Genomic DNA, 22,748 nt, shown 5'->3' with positions numbered 1-22,748 from the left:
TGAATTACGTGGTCAATTATGCTTATGATTGAACTACTTTTCTTTTGCATTACGTTCTTACCTAGAGGAAAGATAATCAAACGGTGGACGATCTCGTAATTTTATTGTTATACCTAAGTTGTTGGGACACTTGATGTAGTTGAGAATCGATTCAAATTTTGCCGTGATCCACATCATCAACTCGCTCGAAATGAATACAAAAGCACAGCAGAGGAGACACTTTATCAATATCTCCTTCAAACATGTCTAAGGACTCTTTTTTAAGGTGATCAACTCCTGATTCAGTTCGATTCCAATGTGGAATTGGAAATCGGAAATCAGACCAGGACTAGGGACTAAACCGGTTGGTCCTACCACAGGGGATTGGTCATTATTTCTTTTTTCATGCTTCCATTTGAATATCTTATTATCTAAAGCATGATCAAGAACAAATTCAAGTCTTAAGACAAATCTTATGCAGACAGCGTGGCTTGTGTCCTCGCTGACATGGCGATTGTCACACCAAATCATGCAAATTACGACTACTACACCACGTCTCTTTATCCCACAACAGCTGCCTATGGTCATGCCACCTGGGTTACAGCACTTTCTTTCGGCGATTGCGGCATATGTGTTAGCGCTGCTAAGACTCGAATACTGGCAGACTGTCCAAACAGTCTTGGCGTCGATATGGTGTGAAGATTGCAATATGAGGTATGAAAACTATTTATTTACTGATTAAATAGTTCGCCGCCAAACCAGAGAGCCGTGTTCTATTGTATCGGTTGTTTCTGCCGCACATGTTGCCATGTTTGTTTTTGCAATAAATGATATCCTAGAAGATATGCTTTCTTTGTCATTTTCAAGTTCTCAAAACAATACTTATTTATTATGATGAAAAAACCTAACAAAATAGCCATAAGCTAATGACTAGTGCGAAAATGTGCTGTGTATCTGATCCATTCTTACGTTCATTAGATTTGTTATTACGATCCTCAAGTGAGCCTTTAAGAGACAGTAGTTGGAGACCCACAAATAAGATGACGTGCTAGATAGTGCAAAACCAAAAAAAAAATCCTAAATCAATAAAAGGAAACGCTGCTTATAGGCTAAAAGAAATGGTTATAACCTTGCTAAGGCCGCTTATGAATTTTTCCATATAATTTATATGTTGAACTCGAAGCATGACACCATGCCAAAATGCAGCAAGAAATAACCAGGACTTTGGCCTCAATATTTGCGTAAGGGTCATGCTTTAAAATCATTAAGGTGGTTGAGAACATATTACACCGTGCGAAGAAGGTACACATGGATAAGCTCATTTCAATGCCAAGAAACCATTTCATAGATACCAAATCCCCGAAGCAAAATTTGTGAAATCGAAACTGTTTCACATCTCAAATCAGTTATTGGTAATTTCCAATCATATCTGTGTCATCAACATAAAGCAAAATGAATAAATAGGATGAGCTAATGCATAAAACACAACGGAATTATCAGCATTAGATTGAACTAAACCAACGCAGTAGAGAATAGTTCAGAAACCAACTTTCTGTGACTAGGCAAGGATGATATATATAATCCCTCAAACAATGCAAGAAGGCATCTGCAATGCATATGCAAGTCAAGTTAATAAAGATCGCCATGTCGTGTTGCAGCAAATAACAACTATCAGCAAAACACGTACAATGGCCAGCCACATGATGGCACAAAAAGTGTGGTGATAATCAAACTTAACCGTCAACCTTAATTGCTCAGGAGGACATTAAAGAGCAACTCTATAAAGTGAAACTCTGGAGATATAAATAAGGGAAAAAGACCCTTCTATATACAAGTATAAGGCTAATCATAATCATAGATCAACAGTAAAAATTACATCTTCCCCTTATTCCAACTACCTACATTTATCACAAGAGTATGCAATTATTATATGCCTCTTCCAAAAGTTCTATAGAATAATCGAGAAAGCCCTTGTCTCTGGAGATAATCAAGGATTGCTCGTTCATGGACAGAAACCTTTTAGATCGTATCACTTCCTTGGACCACGACACATGTGCCTTACTTCACTTTACACCATCTGATAATCTTATTATTTCTTAATTTTGCACACCCATCTTATTCAGAAGAAAAGATGCAAGAGACCACATTTTGGTATTATAAAAACACGCGATGTACCTGACTAGCTTTCCACGTAGTCGAATATTCCAGCTTGATTGCAATTATTAGGATCAATAGTGGAAGATAAAGCACTATCTACAAAAATGGGAAGAAAAATGTTTTGGGCAAAATTTTGTGCTCTGGAGGAGAAGAAGCACCACCAAATTGTGAAGGTAATTGAAAAAAACTCTAAACCTATTGCATTTTAAGCAATTCAGTCATAAATCTTTTAATTTTACCAATTGACTCCTAAATTTTTTTCACTTCTCACCAGTTGATTCTATTGGCCGAAAATTACTGACAGTGAAGGCCGGGTTGACGTGACATTTTTTAAATAATATTTTAATAATATTTTGAAGGTTTTTTTTCTTCTTCTTTTTTTTTTTTTTTTTGCTTTTTTTTGGGGGTTGGATATAGGGTCGGTCAACCATCGCCAGCCATAGGTGAGGGCCGCTGACCCCCTTTGCCAACCATACGGGAGGGCCGGCTGACCCTCGCCGATGAAAGTGAGGGCATGCAAGCCCTTGAGCAAAATGGCGAGGGCAGTGACCTTGTGTCCTCAGATCTTACTCATGATTTGCCTAGAAAAACATCTTCTCAACAAAGATGAAGGTTTTTGATTTAGAGATAAGAAGCTTTGGAACCCTCCAGAGCGAAAGTATAGCGAAAGTATAGCGAATAAATTTAAACATTTGCTTGTTTGACTTGATTGAGCTAGATAACAATCTAATCAAGCTCATCTCTTTTATTCAAGTCAAAGCAACTGCAAATTCTTAATTCTTAGACTAACTTAAACCAGCTATGCAACTCATCATGATTCAACCACAAAGCAAAGACATTCTCTATCCACCCCATGGTCCAATGATTATGCAAATCAGGTAATACCATACCATTAAACTTTATTTACACGACCTCGCAAATGCAAGTACGGCCCTTCTAACAAGCAAAAACTGAACTAGGAAGAAGGGTCAAGATACAATGATGACTCAAAAGTCAAAGCGACACATCTTTGTGTGTGCTTTCTGCATTTACAATACGCCTACCAGCAACGAGTCATGGATGTCCAGGTTTTGAAGCAGTGTCATTGTTCTGTCCATTTCTTGCCGCACTTTTGTGAACCAAGTTGTGTAGAAAAATTGCTTATTTGGACCAACACGGTTGCACAGGAGCCGCACCTTTTGTCTCTCTCTCATCCATCCCAACACTAATTTCATGTGCCTTTTGCTAGTCAGTCCTCTTAAACCAACTTCCTCAATTGTCTTGAGACGATGATCAGCAAATTAAGCACACCAAGATAACAATAAAAATGATGATACCTAGGAGATGCCAAGGTGTTGATGCATTATGCAGCAGAGAGGCAAAGAATAAGGGATGAGAATCAGCAAGCACTGAAAACGTTTAAAAACAAAAAAGACATTACTTGAACGCGTTCCCAGGTGTCTGCAATCGTGAGAGGACCATGCTCCTTCAACAGGCCAAAGATGATCCTCGTGATGGTTTGTTTCTGCTCTGGAGGCATCTTGAGCTCAATCAGTTTCATCTTCGGTTTCGGCTTCCTAACCGAATCAGCAAAAGAGTCAGCTTGGAAGACAGTCACAGAGTCAGCAAAAGAGCTTCTTATAACTTAAAAACTAGCAAGCAATTCCAGGTATTGCCATATGACAAAATTGAACCATCAGTAATTTTAACCCACGACGAAATCAGGTTTGTGTTTTTCTTATTCGAAGAAGTGAGAATTCATGTGTGCATTTTTATCTCTTGCAAGTTGTTGGGACTTGCAGGATTATGGATGGCCTGGTAAATAATGTGATGATAAGGAACATCTAACAGGGCACGCGATGCATAAAAGGACTATAGCATTTGGCATCGAATTTAACTCACTGTACTTCTAAGTTAACAACTGAAATTTGATCTGACAACATAAACAGAGAGATTTTGCAGAGTATAAATAGATATGTTCCTTATAATTCCGTGGTTGTTATAAACAATGATCAATGCCTTCATCAAGTGTACAAATTCCATATGAATCATAGCCAAGTGTTGCAGATCTAAACTTACTTTGACAGCATAGAATAAAACATAACTTACACTTAATTTGATCAAAGGCCGTCATCATGCTTGCCTTCGAAAAGGAAGAAGTTTCATTTGTCACGACATATTTAACCCACAACTCCGTAGTCACTACATCTGCAGAAAAACCCCTTTCAACCATTTCATTGACAAGTTCTGCTGCTCTGGTATTTTCATTATTTCTTAATAGTCCTTGGATGATTGTGTTATAAGTGACGTCATTTGGAAGGCATCCATTTCCTTCCATCTCCCTTAACAGCTGATATGCTTCCTCCATGCATCCTCCTTTGCACAATCCATGAATAATGACATTGTATGTCCACACATTAGGTTGCAAGCCACGAGCATTCAAACAATTAAATAGCCCCTGAGCATCGTTGAGCTTTCCAGCATTACACATGCCATTTATTAAGATAGTGTAAGTCACAATATCTGGGACAAATTTGGAATCTTCCATCTTTCGAAGTAATATCATGGCCTTGTCAATCTGCTGCACTTTACACAAGCCATCCAGGAAAGCATTCAAGGTATAATGATTTGGAGATAGATCGCGAGACTGCATCTCCTTAATTAGCTCCTCCGCAGCTCCAAGGTTCCCAACCTGGCAAAATCCATATACTAGAGTGCTGTATGTGATGTCGTTAGGATTCAGGCCCTTTGAAGCATTTCTTGGAAAAGCATCTTTGATTTGTCAACTCTTTTCCCTTTGCAGTATCCGTTGATCAACGTGTTATAACAAACAACATTAGGTGAGCAGCCTCTTTTAACCATCAAATTAAGCACTTCCATAGCATTGTCCATTCTATTTTGCAAACAATAACCATTCATCAATGTATTATAAATGAAACTAGAAGGCATTTGACCTAATTGTATCATCTGGTCGACTATGGCCTCAGCCTCTACAAGCATTCCCTCTTTACAATATGCATCCACCAGGAGAGTGAAGGTTCGAACATTCGGCATTACTCTGCTTTGCACCATATGACTCAGCAGTCTTCGAGCCTCTTTCAATTGGCCAGAATTGCGCGCTCCTTGAATGACCAAGGTATAAGTAATGACGTCCGGTTCAATTCCTGCCTTCGTCATCTTCTCCAACAAGACCGTAGCATCTTTCCATTGGCCTAGGTTGCATAAGCAATGAACCAAGGAGTTATAAGTGGGTAAATCGGGTTGGATTGCTCTGCTTGTCATCTCTTTCAACAATGTGAGAGCATCTTTTAGCTGGCCTACATTGCACAGACCATGAATCAAGGAGTTGTAAGTAACAACATCTGGTTTGATCACTTTCCCACTCATACTTTCATGGAGTCTCAACGCTTCTGCAATCAATCCCTCCTTGCAAAGACTATCGATCACTATGTTGTATGTGAAGGAACCAAGCCTGCAGCTTCTCTCTTCCCAGTCCCTTAGCAATTCAATAACCAGTCTGGTGTTACCCGCCCTGCATAACCCCTTTGCGACTATCGCATACGTGGTCTCATTAGGTTCGAGGCCGTTTCGTTGCATATCATCGAGGAACCTCAGTGCTTGATCAGTTTTGCCCTGAATAAAGAGACCATCAATTAGGGTGCTCGATGTCACGACATTGATGGGAAACCCAAGCTTGAAGATTCTGCCCAGGATAGACAAACCCAAATCAACCCGCTTTAACCGGCAGAAGCAATTCATCCAAATATTGAGCGAGGCAACATCACCCTCGATCCCCAAAGAAGGCAGCCGCTCAATCAACCGGATCGCAGTCGAGTAGTGCTTCAACCTCACTAAAGCACCCAGCAGTAGATTAAAATCCCTGGCGGAAGGCAAAGGGTTCGTCTGTATCATTTTACCGAAGCAACACAAGGCATCGCCGATACTCGTAAACCCACCACCACCGGCTCTGCAATTTTTCCTCACGTAACTCAAGAGCCGGTTCGGGTCGTGGAGAATAGGGTTAGGGATCGAACAGAACCTCCGACGAACGCTGGAGATCGCAGCTGGAGCACGAAGAAGAAGGAAGACGGAGCACCACAGAGGCTCGCGCGCTTCATCGGCAGCTTGATGATGAATCTGAAAACTGGAAGCTCTGCTTTTGCTCGGCGGTCTCTCTCTCTCTCTCTCTCTCTCTCTCTCAAAGTCGGACAGTCTCTATACTTCAATCCTCTATTTAGGGCGCGTTTGTTTAAACGTGTTTCTGTCCTGAACACAAATATTTATTATTTTGTTTCGGAAAATTAAACAAAAAAAAGTAGAAACGCATTTATTTACATTTTTTATTCTCGAGAATAAATTTGGAACAAAAATAAAAAGTAGAAAAACTTATTTCTTGCAAGGCCGAGCCACTGAGGCTCCCTAAAAGGCCAAGCCACAGCAAGGCTAGTCGAGGCTCCCGAAGAGGCCGAGCCATAGATTTGGCACAACACACTCTAGACACTAGGGTGGGTAAACCTCATCGAAGTGTCGTCGGCCCCCGAAGAGGCCGAGCCACGCAAAAACTTGTCGCCCGAGCCTCGCCGTGGCTCACGATGGCCACGTGAGGCTCGGCCTCATCAGGCCACCTCCAAAGATGGTGTCACCTGGCGGTGGAAAATGCTGAATTTGGTTCAATTTTGAAAACGCTCTTAGAAAATGCACATATCTTTAAGCTAATTTTTTTTCTTTTTTTTTTATCTAAAACCCTTTTAGGTTTTAGAGGTCAAGGGTTTTGAAGAAATACAAAAGTTGGTTAAATTTTCTTTGCAAAGCTATTTTGGAGTAATGAATGTTTGGTAAATTTTTTTATAAAGGGCTTTTGGATTTCATTTTTCTTTTTTATTAAAAAATGTTAAACTCTTTACCATCCCTAATAAAGGTAAATGTAATTTTGGAACAATGAGAAATAAAATTGAAAACCAAAAAAATTATGATAATAGTTTGAGGAAAAAAAAATGTAATTTCAGTATTTAATCGAATGCTAAAAGCCCAAAACTGATCTCTATCGGCATTGGGCTTTTAACTTTTCCAAAGCCAACATTTGACTAAAAGCTCATTAGATAGGCTTGCCAAACACTACAGCATTTTTCCAACGGAGCTCATTACGAAAACTGAACCAAATGCACCAAAGTCTTATTACTGCCTTGGTGTCACGGATGCCTTCAACGTCCAAGCTGGCTGCTACCATGGCGTCTTTCATAATGCACAAGCAGCAGGAAAGATCGGCTTTTACCAAGGCGGCACTATAAACTGTACTCTCAATATTGAAATAAATATGATCGCTATTGCTGATTCGTTTCACATAATGTAGCTCTGAGGCTCTAATGCTGATACTATAGCACACAAACAGGGAGTGGTGAGGCAATTCTATCTTTTATGCATCTTATGGCAGTATAATCTTATGACCATGCATAGTTTTTTAAGGAAACTAATTGGCCACTTACTCTTTATTTAGATCAAAACATATAATATTGATTTAGTGAGGCTGGAGATGCTTTAGGTCTTTAGATTCCGTAGAAAGGACATAAGTTTGTTGTTATATTTTATGAGATGTTTCATGGTTGAGCCTCTGTATGGGTGTTGGAGACTGATGTTTAAATAAGATACTACAGCTAGGAAGAATTCTCTCCTAGCACAGATATATTTTTCACCACTTTCCTTTTCTTTTCTTTTTTTTAAAAAGAAAGTGGGGGGACTTTTGCATTGCAGTAGAATAATATTGAGGTCCGCATGTGTGGTGCTGATTTTGATGAATCATTCTGCGTGGAAAGGAGTCCATTCTTTCTTGTTGTAACATGTCTAATGCCATAAGGTTGCTGGTATTTTTCTCTGTTTTGGCATGAATTTCATATGCTTGGTCAGAGGAATTTGCTTTTTCTGGTTTTCCATGCACGCGCGTGCGTGAGAGAGAGAGAGAGAGAGAGAGAGATAGAGACCGCAGCCCCCGAGGGGGGGACGACTTCTAATCTCTGTTTTCTTGTCAGATTTTACCAGGATATTGTGGTTTACACTTTGGTTTCTGTGGCATGGGACATGAATTGACTGGCGGATTAATTTGCTGTTAATTACTCTCTTGTACTGTAGGTATTGATCTTAAGTGAGAAGCTTCGTTCTGTCACTACACAGTTTGATCAGCTAAGAGCCATAAGCTTCCAGGATGCTATTAATACGGTGAGACCTAGAAGAAAACTTAATCAGTCTGCCAGTTCTATTCCTGCAGATAACTCACATGGTAATGTAGAATTCAAAGAGTCTAACGAAGTTCCAGGTGAGCTTCTAAGAGTCCAGCAAGAACACTTGGATGTGAGACAGAAGCCCTTCCGGTAATCACACAATCCACTTTTTTCCTTGGGAAAACTGATTATTGATGATGCTGATCGGTTATTTTACTCTAGCATTCAAGTCACTCAGACTTTTGTTCTGGCATATGTATTGCTCAGGTAGAGTTGACGAGCCTTCTAGATGCAGTCCAACAAACGGAAACGAAGATGGTGGAAATGTCTGCATTGAATCACCTCATTTCTACACGTGCTGCAGCAAGCTCAGCAGATAGAGCATCTATATGAGCAGGTGACAACTTTTCTTTCATTCCTTGTTTTATGTGTGGTTTTATTTTTTGGTTAAAATTCTTGTGTGGTTTAGATGGATTAAAGTATGCATCATTTTCTGCCCCATCTTATCTGTATCTCCTGTTTCGCACATTTTTCTTTGCATGGTTTACCCACCCTAGTGTCTAGAGTGTGTTGTGCCTGCACATATATTTTTCCATTTGATTTGGGTTTTTCAGCTTAACCTGGGCAGCTACTAGGCATTGTTTTAATGAAATCTTTAGATATGATTGCAATTATATCTCTTTAATCAGAAATTTCGAGTAGGAGTCAAAAGTTGTAAAACTCGTGTTCAAATTGGAGAAGTTGACTTTTGGACCAACTAGGTTTTCGAACGCCCCCTTTCCCTCTTCAAAGGGAAAATTATTAGGTGGATGTATCCAACTGAACATTGGATTAGGTGTTTCAATGTGGAAAGTGGTGGACCCACGAGATTGAATGATCCAGATTGATGAGGTGCTTGTTTTGGCTATTGATATGTTGAATGGTTGGAGAGGGTCAGCACGATGGAAAAAGGGGATTTTATGACGTGGTTGGAGGTGGTGTTTTTTATTTCTATCAACGTTGCTGATGTTGCTGAAGCAGGGAAAACATTGAACTTAATTTCTTGTTGAATGTTGTGCTGCTTTCATGAGTTAGAAGAGGAAGATTGGAGGCAAAAAGGGTGAAGTTCCAATCTGTGGAGTAGATGTAAATTGTCCCTGGGCATTCAGTTGTTCTGCAAGAGAAACACCGCTCTTCCATGACCTTTTTTTTTTTTTTTTTTTTTTTTTGTACGGCTGCACCTGCGGGGTATTCTGTTTGGATTTGAGGGAAGAGCTGAGGAGGAAGGAATGATGAATTCGCCACTCCCTGAATTTTAACCAATCAACAGTTTTAGAAGAAGCGAGGGCATGCTTGTCCTTGTATCATCTATTTCGTGAGCTCCAACAAGGGATCTCATGGGATGCATGTGAATGCAATGGTCTATGTAAATTTGTGAGTTCTAGTCAAGCTAAGATAGAATAGGTTAAATGCTATCCAATATAGGATATAAAAAGAAGAAACAAGCATTCAAGGAATAAGCAAAGGAATCAAGAATCTTCTTGATTAATTTGTCTAGAATCGTTGTGGTTAATGAAAGATTATTCCAGAGAAATAGACGACCCTTAAATGAGAGTACCAGATGAAAAAGACAGGAGCAACATCGGCAACATACACATGAATATTGAGGGACAATTGAAACAAGGCTAGGCCCTCAATAATTCCAAAAAAGAAAACTCAGGATTAGCAATGATTCGTGGGAGAGAGCGACAAATTTGTGTATGCTTAAATTGTACAATTATGTGCAACTGTTGCTCAAATAGTAAAAAGGACACGTGAGCCAAAGAAAAAAGGACAAATGCAAACTAAAGAAATACTTTGAATTACTTAAACAGATCAAATTGCATATCTAGCCCTCAGCAAAATATGAAATTGCATTGTTTCCATTCTATAAACAAATAGTTAGAAGCTTTTAAGATTGTTTATGCATTGGTACCATGGAAGAAAGCTTGAGATGCTAATCATAGGAGAAAACCTATTGGGTACAACTGCTATAAATAGTCAAGACTTGAGCCTATCAAGGTACAAAGTTGGGTTGAGAGAAAAATTAAGGTATATCACGTTATGGATACTAATAATGCTACTGTTGTCCCTCTTGATGTTCAATATTGTTAAAGGTGCTCCAAAAAATGGCATAGTTTATTGGGCTTACAATACTGGTTCCCATTGAAGTGGCGATCATTATGCAAACGGCATGGCTTATGTCCTCGAGGACATGACGACCGTGATGCCAAATCACGTGGACTACAACTACTCCACTGCATCTCCTTATCCCGCAACAACCACCTATGGTCACACTTCCTGTTGCCAAGCACTTTCTTATAGTGACTGTGGCATATGCATAATCTCTGTTAAATCCCAAATACTGGCCATCTGTCCAAATAGTTAGGGCGCTCAAGTCGAGCTTGAAGATTGTAGAATGAGGTATGAAAACTACTCGTTCACTGTAATTTGGCGCCGAACATAGAGAACCTTGTTTGAATTGTAATGGCACTGGGATGTGCATTGCTTAAGTGTGTTGAAGAATAAATGCTCTAGTCATGTATCCTAACTTATATTTTGTGTAGTTGTTTCTGCCATTCATGTTGTCATGTTTATTGTTGGAAATGATATGATATGTTTCTCCTATACCTTTTTTGTTAGTTTAAAGTTCTCAAAATTGCCTTTTTATTACCGAGAAAACCTAAGAAAGCAGCTAAAAGCTAATGACTCGTATGAAAAATCAAATTTGCATTGTCTAATTTGCACGTCATTGGGTTTGTTCCTATGATACTTAAGCGAGCCTTCAAGAGACGGCGGTACGCAAATAAGAGGACGTGCAGGATGGTGCAAAACCAAAAGCCGGAATCAATAGAAGGAAACGCTGCATAAAGGCTAAAAGAAATGGTAACGACCTTGCTAAAGTCGCTTGTGAATTTGACATATACGTTGAACTCGAAGCACAACTCCCTGTTGAAATTCCAAAAGAAATAACAACGACTTTGTCCCTAGTATTTGCATACGGATCACCACTTGAAAATCATTAAGGAGGTTGAGAACATATTTACAGCATACAAGACAGATGTCACGTGAGGATTCAGTCTTTTCGTTGCCAAGAGAATATTTCCAAGAAGCCAAATCAGCAAAACAGAAACTATGTCAAATCAAATACTGCTCATACCACATGAGTGTCATCAGCATAAACCAAAATAAGTACAGAGGATGAGCTAATGCATGAAAAAGAAAATGGACTTATCAACATAAGATTGAACCAAACCAGCATCTACTAACGCAGTAGGGGATACTTAAGAAACCAATTTTCTCTGAAGATTTTACTTTTCATCGTAAAAGTGGCCTTGCTTCAGTTGATAAGCCAATGAACCTGCGTTGTCAAATCAGGAAACGGGCAAAAGAGACAGCCAAGGAGTTGATCCTCTTGTGATATATGCACAACTTCAATTTGAACCTTTTGCTTGACGAGTTCTTTTTTCTGAGTTCAATTGATCATGTCTGTCATGGTATCCACACGTCAACTTAGCTCAAAGACTTGTCTCCAAAACGCTTGCATGCTACTACGATTGGGTCAGCAAACAAAGAGTAGAGGGCATGCCGAGAGGCAGATTGTCCAGGGAAATCCTCCTGTCATAAGTGAGACACTTAAAAACAAACAGAAAAATGTGCTCCCGAGTCAGTAATTAAGACAGACACAAATGGCAAGGAATTCACCTCTATCGATCAGGAAAGTAATTCAATTGATGCAGTGGAAAAGACGATGGAATTTACATAATCTGGGCCTGACCACGATGAAGTTGATTGTTGCTCGCTCAAGACGGCTAGCATTGTTTGTCAACAGCATTCTTGTTCACCCATCATCAGATGCTTTTCGGAAAATCCCTTGCAGTGCAAAGGGGAAGATACTTCAAGTAGCTTTCATACACTTGCAGCCACGTTTCTTAGTCAGCAAGCCGTCCCCCAAACTTTGCTTTTAATTTGCACGTAAGAAGAAGAGCAAATAGACCAAATATGTAATCGACCTGTGGTGATAATCTGATACACAGCTTGACCCAAATATACTCCACTGGCGATTCAAACACCATCCACTTCAAGGTATGCCTCTTCTTTGAAGTATCTGTGGTAAATAGGACATCAAAAGGATCAGATTGTGAAAAAAGAAAGTGTATAACAGAAAACTAGAATCTCTCTCTCAAAGCACATACACAATAGGCTGATCAGGATTTATGACATAATATACTTCATTACATAGTAAAGTTATCGCTATTAACATCTATTTAATACAATATCATCCTCAGACTGCTTGATCATTTGTATGAATTTCCCCTGTTTGAAAAACATTAGGCACCAAAAGCACTAACAGATGAGTACACATAATAGTTCAATACAGAGATTTCGTACCGAACCTAGATATACGAGGATAAAAATCCACCTTATACCCCTCCAAATATTTGCCGTCTTGGGCAGTTCAATTCAGTGAATTGTCTCTGAGATTTGAAACAACTTCATCAATGGGACATGGGACACAATGAGAAGATGTTTGGAAGAAAACTTGGCGTTAATCTAATTTACTCTTCATCACATTTCAGATGAAAACTTGGACAGATCTCAGAGACAATGGACAGTTCTCCTAGTAAAGGAAGAAGTTCCATTTGTCATGAGGTATTTGATCCACAACTCCGTTGTCGCTACATCTGCAGAAAAACCCCTTTCAACCATTTCATCAACAAGTTGCGCTGCTCTAGTATTTTCGTTATTTCTTAGTAGTCCTTGGATCATTGTGTTGTAAGCGACACCATCTGGAAAGCATCCATTTCCTTCCATCTCCTTTAGAAGTAGATATGCTTCCTCCGTACGTCCTCCTTTGCACAACTCACGCATGAGAATGTTATATGTGCACACATTAGGTTGCAAGCCTCGAGCATGCAAACAATTAAACAGCCCCTTTGCATTGTCGAGTTTTCCAGCATTACACATGCCATTTATTAGGATATTGTAAGCCACAATGTTAGGGACAAATTTGGAACCTTCCATCTTTCGAAGCAATATCATAGCCTTGTCAATCTGTCGGGTTTTACACAAGCCATCCAGGAAAGCACTCAAGGTGTAACGATCTAGAGAGACATTGCGAGATTGCATCTCGTTGATTAGCTCCCCTGCGGCTTGAAGGTTCCCAACCTGGCAATATCCATTTACAAGAGTGTTGTATGTGATGACATCAGGATACAAGCCCCTTTGCAGCATTTCTTGGAAAAGCATCTTTGATTTGTCAACTCTTTTCCTTTGCAGTATCCATTAATCAACGTGTTATAACAAACAACATTAGGCGAGCAGCCTCTTTTAACCATCCAATTAAGCACTTCTATAGCTTCGTCCATTCTATTTTGCAAACAATAACCATTCATCAATGTATTATAAGTGAAAATATCAGGCACAATACCAAATTGAATCATCTGGTCAACTACGGCCTTTGCCTCTGCAAGCATTCCTTCTTTACAATGTGCATCCACCAGAATAGTGAAGGTTTGAACATCTGGCATTACTCTGCTTCGCACCATATGACTCAGCAGTCTTCGGGCCTCTTTCAATTGGCCGGAATTGCACACTCCTTGAATGACAGAGGTATAAGTAACGACGTTCGGTTCAATTCCTGCCTCCATCATCTTCTCTAACAAGACCATAGCATCTTTCCATTGGCCTAGGTTGCATAAGCAGTGAACCAACGAGCCATAAGTGAATATGTCAGGTTGGATGCCTGCGCTTGTCATTTCTTTCGACAATCCCAGAGCATCTTCCAGCTGGCCTACATTGCACAGACTGTGAATCAAGGAGGTATAAGTAACAACATCTGGTTTGATACCTTTCTTACTCATGCTTTCGTGGAGTCTCAAGGCCTCTGTGATCAATCCTCCTTGCAAAGACCATCGATTACTATGTTGTATGTGAAGGAATTGATCCTGCAGCTTCTCTCTTCCCAGTCCCTTAGCAATTCGATGGCCAATCTGGTGTTACCCGCCCTGCATAGCCCCTTGGCAACTATCGCATACGTAGTCTCATTAGGTTCGGGGCCATTTCGTCCCATATAATCGAGGAACCTCAACGCTTGATCAGTTTTGCCCTGAATAAAGAGCCCATCAATCAGGGTGCTCGACGTCACCACAGTGATGGGAAACCCAAGCTTGAAGATTCTGCCCAGGATACACAAACCCATATCGACCTGCCTTAACCGGCAGAAGCAATTCATCCAAATGGTCAGCAAGGCAACATCATCCTCAATCCCCAAAGAAGGTAGCTGCTCAATCAAGCGGATGGCAGTCGAGTAGTGCTTCATCCTCACTATAGCACCCAACAGTAGACGGAAATCCCCGGAGGAAGGCAAAGGGCTCGCCTTTATCATTTTACCGAAGCAACACAGGGCATCACCGAGACTCGTAAACCCACCACCACCAGCTCTGCAATTTCTCCTCACGTAACTCAAGACCTGGTTGGGGTCGTCTAAATTAGGGTTAGGGGTCGAGGAAAACCTCCGACGACGGCGAGACGAGAAAGGGAGATGAGAAGGATGAAGGAGATGGAGGATGGAATGGGATGACGACTCGCTGGAGATCGCAGCTGGAGCATGCAGAAGGAGGAAGATGGAAGAAGCAGGGCAGAACTTCGTTGGCTTCATCAGTTGATGATGAATCTGAAAACTGAAAAGCTTCAGCTTACGGCTCCCTCTCTCCGTCTCTCCCTATCAAGCTTTCATATTCGGGCTTGGTTTTTTGGTGGCAAAAGATAGTGTTAAAAATTGGTACAAATAGACACTTATAAAGCGCTAAAAGTTACCAAAGTGAAGTACTAAAATCGGAGCAAAATAAATTATTTAAGTCTGACTAAAATGTTAACTTGCGCAATTTCCAGCGAAAGTAAATGCAAAACGGCGTCGTCTTGCGTTGATGTGGATGGACAATGCAAAAAACGGCGTCGTTTTAATATTAACATGGTAAAAAATTAATATAAAAATTAAAACATTTAAAAATAAAAAGGGAGGGAGGCGGCTGAGAATTGAGCCCTTGCCGCCACTACCGCCGAGAAGGGCCGGCGACCCCGGCCGGCCTACGGCAAGGGCTCGCGAGCCCTTGCCCCAATCTAGGCGAGGGCTACCACCCATCCTCGCCGCCGGGCCAAGGGCCGCCACCCTTGCCCCAGATCGGGGTGAGGGCTTGTGGGCCCTAGCCATCAGTTGTCGAGGTCACCGACCCCTGGCCAGGGCCTGGCGACCTCAGCCGACCCTCCCCCCGTAACGGCCCTTCCCGGCAGGGACGAGAACTTAGCCCTCACCGCCTCCCTCCTTTTTTCTTTTAATTTTGTTAATTTTTTTAAATAGTATTTTTATTTTTAAATATTTTAAATAAATTTAGTTTTATATTTCATTTAATTAATTTTTATATTAATTTTTTATCACGCGCATCAAAACGACGCTATTTTGCACTAAATTCACCTGAAAATCGACACATCAGCATTTTGACTGAATTTTTGTCGAATTGGCACTTAAGTGATCTATTTTGCTCCAATTTTGGCACTTAAATGTCATTTTCGTAACGTTTGGCACTTAAATATCCTTTGTGCCAACTTTTGACACTCTAGGGTCCTGGTGTCGTTTCTTGGTTATAATATCGAACAAAAAGATGTAGATATGGTTAGGACATGATTTCAAATGATTTCACATCATCATTCACTAACAATACAAATATTTTTTTATCAAAAAATTTTCGCAAGCTAAATAGTAAGAAAGAACATGAGCAGTGACGAGCTATGGTATAAGGATTCGATGCACAATTACAACGAAAACAGAATAAAAGCGAAGAAATTGAAACACAAGATTTATCTTATATCACCAAGCAAGGGGGTCACGCACAACAATAAATGCTGCTTGGGGGTCGCTTGAGGTCGCACAACTCAAGTGAGGCTGTTTAGGCTGCGTTTGGTTGTGTTCTTTTTTTTTTAAACACTTTTTCTGTTTTTTTGTTCTCTTTTAACAAAAAGGAACAAAATGCGTTTGGAAGCGTTTTTTTGTTCTTTTGTTCCCAGGAACAAAAAAAGAAACAAAACAAGAAACACAAATTTTGTGTTTCTTGTTTCTGAAACACTTTTGAGAAACACTTATTTTCTTTTTCTTTTTCTCTTATTTTCTTGTTCTTTTCTTTTGGCCGGCCGCCGGCCGCCATGGCTCGGCGACCGGCCGACGAGGGATCGGCGGCCTCGCCCAGCCACGGCGAGGCTCGCCGGCCCTCGGCGAGGCCGAGGCTCGCCGTAGCCGGGCAAGGGTCGGCCTCGCCATGGCTAGGCGAGCTCGAGCTCGCGCCGCCCGGGCGACCTCGATCTCGCCCGATCCGGCGAGGCCGACCTTGCCCGGCCCGACCGGCGAGCCTCGGCCTCGCCCGGGCGGTGGCCCGGCGAGGCCGCGCCGCCCGCCGGGCGAGCGGCTGGCCTCGCCGGATCAAGGCGAGGCCGACCTCGCGGCTCGGGCGAGCTCGATCTCGCCCGATCCGGTGAGGCCGAGCTCACCCGCCGCCGCGAGCCTCGGCCTCGCCGGATCCGGGCGAGTCGGCGTCGCCCGGGCGGTGGCTCCGGCGAGGCCGCGCCGCCCGCCGGGCGAGCTCGGCCTCGCCACGGGTCACGGCCAAGGCCTTGGCCTTACACCGGCCAAAAGAAGAAAAAAATGAAAAAGAAAAAAAGAAAAAAAAGGAAAAAAAGAAAAAAATAGAAAAAATAAAAGAAATAAAAAAATTATCCAAATTTACCAAACATGTTTCGTTTATTTTTTATTTCCGGAACAAGTTTACCAAACGCGTTGTTTTGTTCAAAAATTGTTCCCCTAATGAAACACCTTTTTCTATTTCGTTCCCTAGACAATTTTTAAACAAAACACAACCAAACGCGCCCTTAGCAGCCATATTCGATCATTGGCCGCCGATGGCTAAACTTAAAGAAAAAAAATGTAAAAAATTTTTTTAACAAAAATTTATTAAAAGTCCATTACAAATGCAATTTTTATTGAACAGCATTTAAACCAAAGTTGTTTTTTGCTGCACTTTAAAATTAAAATTCGCCAAACACTATTTACATTTCGAAAAATCCCTTTAATCCAAAGGTATTTGCATTTTCCCAATAACATTTTCCAAAATTAAATGAAAAGGGATCTATATATACCCAATGGCTATTTATGGGTATAAACCCATGTTTTTAATAAAATGCGAGCTCAAACTATAAAAGCTCCCGAATTGAGATTATGAATCACGTCCCAATATATAGTATATTACGGAGACTGTTGTTGGAGAGGCAAAACTAGCAAAAAAAATAGGGATGGATTTGAGTGGGGCATAGAGCGGGAGAGAAGTAGTGGCGGATGGCAACGAATACTCCGAATACTCCAGTGGTGGATGGCGATGCTTGGGCTAGTCATTGGTGGCTGCGATCAGCGAGAGAAGCAAACAAGAATTAGAGGCGAGAAAGGCATCTAAAATGCGATTCACTCACCCAAAATGAAAAACAAAATGAGTTTACTTTCGTTAACAAACTCTAATTGGTAGCGCCTTAAACATTTATCCCAAAGCTTTAGTCTTTTGAAAAAAAAGATCCCAAATTAATACCTCATGATATATTTATCCAAACTAATTTCATCTCACAAAACATCCCAAATTGATAGCCCTCGCCGAAATATATGCTCTATTAAAATGCATATATGTCAACATATGTGAATTTTCCACATTGGATCAATCATTCTTCACCTCTCATTCGTCTTATAGTCATCTACCATTTGTGTTGACAAGTATGCATTACAAGTAGATTTTGGTTTGGAATACCAATTTGGGGGTTTTTTTTTTCGTTAGATGAAATTAATTTGCAATAAATATGTCATGTGTTTACTAATTTGAGATTTTCTAGTTTTATTAACCCAAAAAAATCAGAAAAAGCCAAAATACCATGTTAGACGCTTTTTCTTGAAGGACCCTTAAAATGGGCTTTTCTCAAATTCTCCAAGAAGTGAGCTATACCCCATGCTCATCAATGATGCTAAAATATCTATCCAATGAGCATGCGACGGTCACATGGCCATCTCCACCATCAGTTAGGGTTTAATTCGTCCCAAAACTTCCATTACCCTCAAAATTACTCACGTGAAGTCCCATAAATTGCACAAAATAAGCCCCCAAATCCCGGTAATGTGTCATTTAAAAGCTTGTTTTGTATAATTTATGATGGTATAAATTTTGTTCCACACACAGTGCACCCAAAATCAACCAAGCTTTTCCGATTCGATGAACAACATATTGGCTAAAATTGATATAAAAATTGGACGAAAGAGAAGATCGCATTCGGAAGGCGCCATATCTGCACTCACTAGGTCTAAATTATGATATTTCACTAAAAGGTACTATGCCACCCAAATTATCAAATACACTGAATAGAAAACAATCAATGCTTTAATATAGATGTGGCATATTGTTCTTCGGAAAGAGAAAAACGAATATTGTCTTCTTCCTCTCTTGCTCTTTTCTCAAGTTGAATAATAACATGTCGTATTCAAATACAAGATAATTATCTCTTTTATCCGACCAATCTCCTTTTTTGAAGCCATGATAGCTTGTTTTGAGGAGAGTGGTCCCTTATACATAAGGGTGAGCGATTCTGGATTTTTTATAGGTTCCACCTGGAACATCGAACATACCTACTAAAATAAGTTTATTATTTTTTGGAACCTAAAACCTATCCCACATACCTTAAAACCTAGAATCTACCTTGTTGTATGTTCCAAGGTCGGTTCCAAGTTCTTCCCAGGTTTCACTTGTATTATTAATTGAATGATTACAATGCATCATTTTTAAAGACCACTACTCATTGTTACAATTCACTGACCACAACTTATATTTGGATACATGAATAATATGAAACATTAACAAAATAAAAAATTTCAGTCATAAAATGAAAACTCATACTAGTGATTCAATAGACACCGTGGAATACTATAGAATTATAAGAAGACATAAACAAACAAAAATACACATTTGTTCTAGCTTGTACCTACCTGGAAACTGGAATCTATTATCTAAATAAATTCATCAATTTTTGAAACTTGAAACCTACCCTATATACCTTGAAACTTAGAACTAGACAAGTTCCCACTAATTTGGTTCTTCAGTTCTAGGATCTACCTTGAAACCATGCTCACCCCTACTTATACACACTACATATTCTCTTAGAAAGAACTTCAAAGAACATGGGTTGGGTTTATTGAGTCGATCCATTTTGGGTAGACTTGATCTAATATCCAATAGGCCCGGATTTGAAAATGCTATTGCATAGAGCAAACGGTACCACCACAGTGATTAGTAGTGATGGTACTAGTGAGCTGTTTCTTTTGGCTGTTTCTTTAGATATCTCATGTATTTTGTGAGCACCAATGAGTGATCTCATGTGATGCATGTGAATGCAACGGTTTACGTAAATTTGGGAGTACTAATCAAGCTAAAAATTGAATAATTCAATGTTATGCAAGATAGAATGTAAAAAGAGAAAAACAAAAACAAGGATTCAACGAATGAGCAAGGGAATCAAGAATCTCCTTTGATTAAGTTTGTCTAGAGTTGTTGGAGTCAACGAAAGATAACTCCGGAGAAATAGACGAGACATAAATGAGAGTACAAGATGAAAAAGAACGAGCAACATAAATGACATACAAATGAACATTGAGAGGCAATTGAAACGTGATAAAACTCTCGTTAATTCCAAAATGAAAAATCGGAATTACCGATGATCTGTGAAAGATGGACAAATTTGTGTGTGTTCAAATTGTACAATTGTGTGCGACGGTTGTCCAAGTAGTAGAAACAACACGTTAGCCAAAGAAAAGGACAAATTGCAAACTAAAGAAATATTTTGAATTACTTAAACAGGTCAAATTGCATTTGCGTTGTTTTCATTCTGTATACAAACAGCTAGAAGCTTTTAAGATTATTTATGCATTGGAACCATGGAAGAACAACAAAATATCAAATTGCGTTCTTCTTCTTTTTTTCATTCTATATACAAACAGCTATAAGCTTTTGTTTATGCATTGGTGCCATGGAAGAAAGGTTGATATGCTAATCGTAGGGGAAAACCTATTGCGCACAATTGCTATAAATAGTCAGGACTAGGGCGAAAAAAAATTAAGGTATATCACATTATGGATACTCCTTCAAGAGTTGGAATTATGCTAATGTTGTCCCTCTTGATATTCAATGTTGTCAAAGGTGCCCCGCGCACCGGTATAGTTAATAGGGCTTGCAATACCGGCTCCTATTCGAGCGACAATCCTTATGCAAACAACATGACTTACATTCTCGAGGACATGGTGACCGTGACACCAAATCACGCGGACTACGACTACTCTACCACATCTCCTTATACCGTGGCAGCCGCCTACGGTCTCGCAACTTGTAGCCAAGCACTTTCTTACAGCAATTGTGGCAAATGCACGGGCTCCGTTAAATCCCCAATACTGGCGATATGTCCAAACAGTGGACATGTCTTGGCACTCAAGTGAAGCTTGAACATTGTAGAATGAGGTATGAAAACTACTTATTCAACGGTTACGTAGTTTGGCGCCAAACATAGAGAACCTTGTTTGAATGGCAACAAACCCAGAACATGCGTTGCTTAAGTTTGTTGAAGAATAAGTCCTTTAGTCACGTATCTTGATTTCTGTTGTGCGTGGTTGTTTCTACTATACATGTTGTCATATTTATTGTGGGAAATGATATTGTTTCCTATACTTTCTTTGTTATTTTAAAGTTTTCAAATTGTTTTTTTTTTTTTTTTCATGACGAGAAGACCTAAGCAAGCAGCTAAAAGTTAACGACTATTATGAAAAATCAAACTTGCATTGTGCATCTAAGCTACACCCACATCATTGGGTTTGTTCCTATGATACTTAAGAGAGAGTCTTCAAGAGACGGCAGTTGGAGACACGCACAAAAGAGGACGTGCAAGATAGTGCAAAACCAGAAGTCTAAATCAATAGAAGGAAACGCTACCTAATGGCTAACAGAAATGGCCACGACCTTGCTAAAACCGCTTGTGAATTTACCATATATGTTGAACTCTTAGCACAATCCTCGATGAAATTCAGAAAGAAACAACCATGACTTTGCCCCCAGTTTTTGCATAAGAATCACTACCCGAAATCACTAAGGAGGTCAAGAACGTGTTTACAGCATACAGTATAGATGCCGCACAAGGATTCAGTCATTTCAATGCCAAGAAAATATCTCAAGGAAGCCAAATCAGCCAAATAGAAACTATGTTAAATCAGTTACTGATCATAAGATATAAGTGTATTCAACAAAACCAAGATAAGTACAGAGGATGAGCTAATGCATGAAATGCAAAATGGACTTATCAGCATAAGATTGAAGCAAACCAGCATCCACTAATGCAGTAGGAGATGCTTAATAAACCAACTTTCTTTGAAGATTTTACGAGTCATCATAAAAGTGGAATTGCTTCAGTTGCTAAGCCCATGAGCCTGCTTTTTTAAATCAGGAAATAGACAAAAGAGACAGCCAAAGAGTTGATCCTCTTGTGACATACGCACAACTTCAAATTATTTTTTCTGGCTTCGATTGATCATGTCTCCCACAGTATCCAATCGTGAACTTAGCTCAAAGACTGGTCTCCAAAATGCTTGTGCGCTACTATGATTGGGTCAGCAAACAAAGAGTAGAGGGCATGAAGAGAGGCAGATGGTCCAGGCAAGTCCCCCTGTTGTAAGTGAGAAACTTAAAAAACAAACAGAAAAATGTGTTCCCGAGTGAGTAATTAAAACAGATAAAAATGCCAAGGAATGTACCTCCATTGAGAGCCAACCCTATTGATCGGCAAAGTAATTCAATTAATGCAGTGGAAAAGACAATGGAATTTAAATCATCTGGGCCTGACTGCGATGAAGTTGATTGTTGTTCTCAAGACCTCTAGCATTGGGAATGTTTGTCGATGGTGTTCATGTTCACCCATCATCAAATGCTTTTTGGAAAATCCCTTGCAGTGCAAAGGGGAAGATACTTCAAGTAGCTTTCATACACTTGCAGCCACGTTCCTCACTCAGCAAGCCATCCCTATGTTATTTGCACGTAAGAAGCTGAGCAAATAAACCAAATATGTAATCGACCTGTGGTGATAATCTGAGTACACAGCTAGACCCAAATATTCTCCACTACCGATTCAAATACCATCCACTTCACGGTATGCCTCTTCTTTGAACTATCTATGGTGAATAGGACATTGTAAGGATCAGATTGTGAAAAAAGAAAGTTTATAACAGAAAACTAGGATCTCTCTCTCAAAGCACATACACAATAGGCTAATCAGGATTTATGACAGAATATA

At 40.0% G+C, this 22,748-nt stretch overlaps 4 protein-coding genes across 4 annotated transcripts; 1 reads left to right on the top strand and 3 right to left on the bottom strand.

The window, feature by feature from the left end:
* Positions 1–1,564: 1,564 nt before the first annotated feature.
* On the bottom strand, positions 1,565–4,768 carry LOC120295493 (putative pentatricopeptide repeat-containing protein At1g12700, mitochondrial). Its single transcript, XM_039316692.1, has 3 exons — positions 4,225–4,768; positions 3,557–3,717; positions 1,565–1,585 (listed from the first exon to the last, which is right to left on the bottom strand). Exons 1-3 carry the CDS (start codon positions 4,766–4,768, stop codon positions 1,565–1,567), a joined length of 726 nt encoding a protein of 241 aa, XP_039172626.1.
* On the bottom strand, positions 3,002–14,239 carry LOC120295490 (pentatricopeptide repeat-containing protein At1g12620-like). Its single transcript, XM_039316691.1, is given in 5 exon segments — positions 3,002–3,692; positions 4,225–6,330; positions 12,359–12,453; positions 12,953–13,618; positions 13,621–14,239. Coding segments are annotated over 4 exon segments (2,826 nt in total). The 5' UTR covers positions 14,210–14,239; the 3' UTR covers positions 3,002–3,692; positions 4,225–4,854.
* LOC104433267 (putative pentatricopeptide repeat-containing protein At1g12700, mitochondrial) lies at positions 14,239–15,096 on the bottom strand. Its single transcript, XM_010045982.3, has one exon. It carries the CDS (start codon positions 15,004–15,006, stop codon positions 14,239–14,241), a length of 768 nt encoding a protein of 255 aa, XP_010044284.2. The 5' UTR covers positions 15,007–15,096.
* A 5,451-nt stretch (positions 15,097–20,547) lies between these two features.
* LOC104454146 (antifungal protein ginkbilobin-like protein 2) lies at positions 20,548–20,907 on the top strand. Its single transcript, XM_010068911.1, has one exon. It carries the CDS (start codon positions 20,548–20,550, stop codon positions 20,905–20,907), a length of 360 nt encoding a protein of 119 aa, XP_010067213.1.
* The last annotated feature ends 1,841 nt before the right edge of the window (positions 20,908–22,748 follow it).

This window comes from Eucalyptus grandis, chromosome 1, assembly GCF_016545825.1.
Source record: "Eucalyptus grandis isolate ANBG69807.140 chromosome 1, ASM1654582v1, whole genome shotgun sequence".
Taxonomy (NCBI): Eukaryota; Viridiplantae; Streptophyta; class Magnoliopsida; order Myrtales; family Myrtaceae; genus Eucalyptus; species Eucalyptus grandis.
Note: the sequence above shows the minus strand (reverse complement) of the source record. Positions and strands in the feature narration are given on the sequence as shown.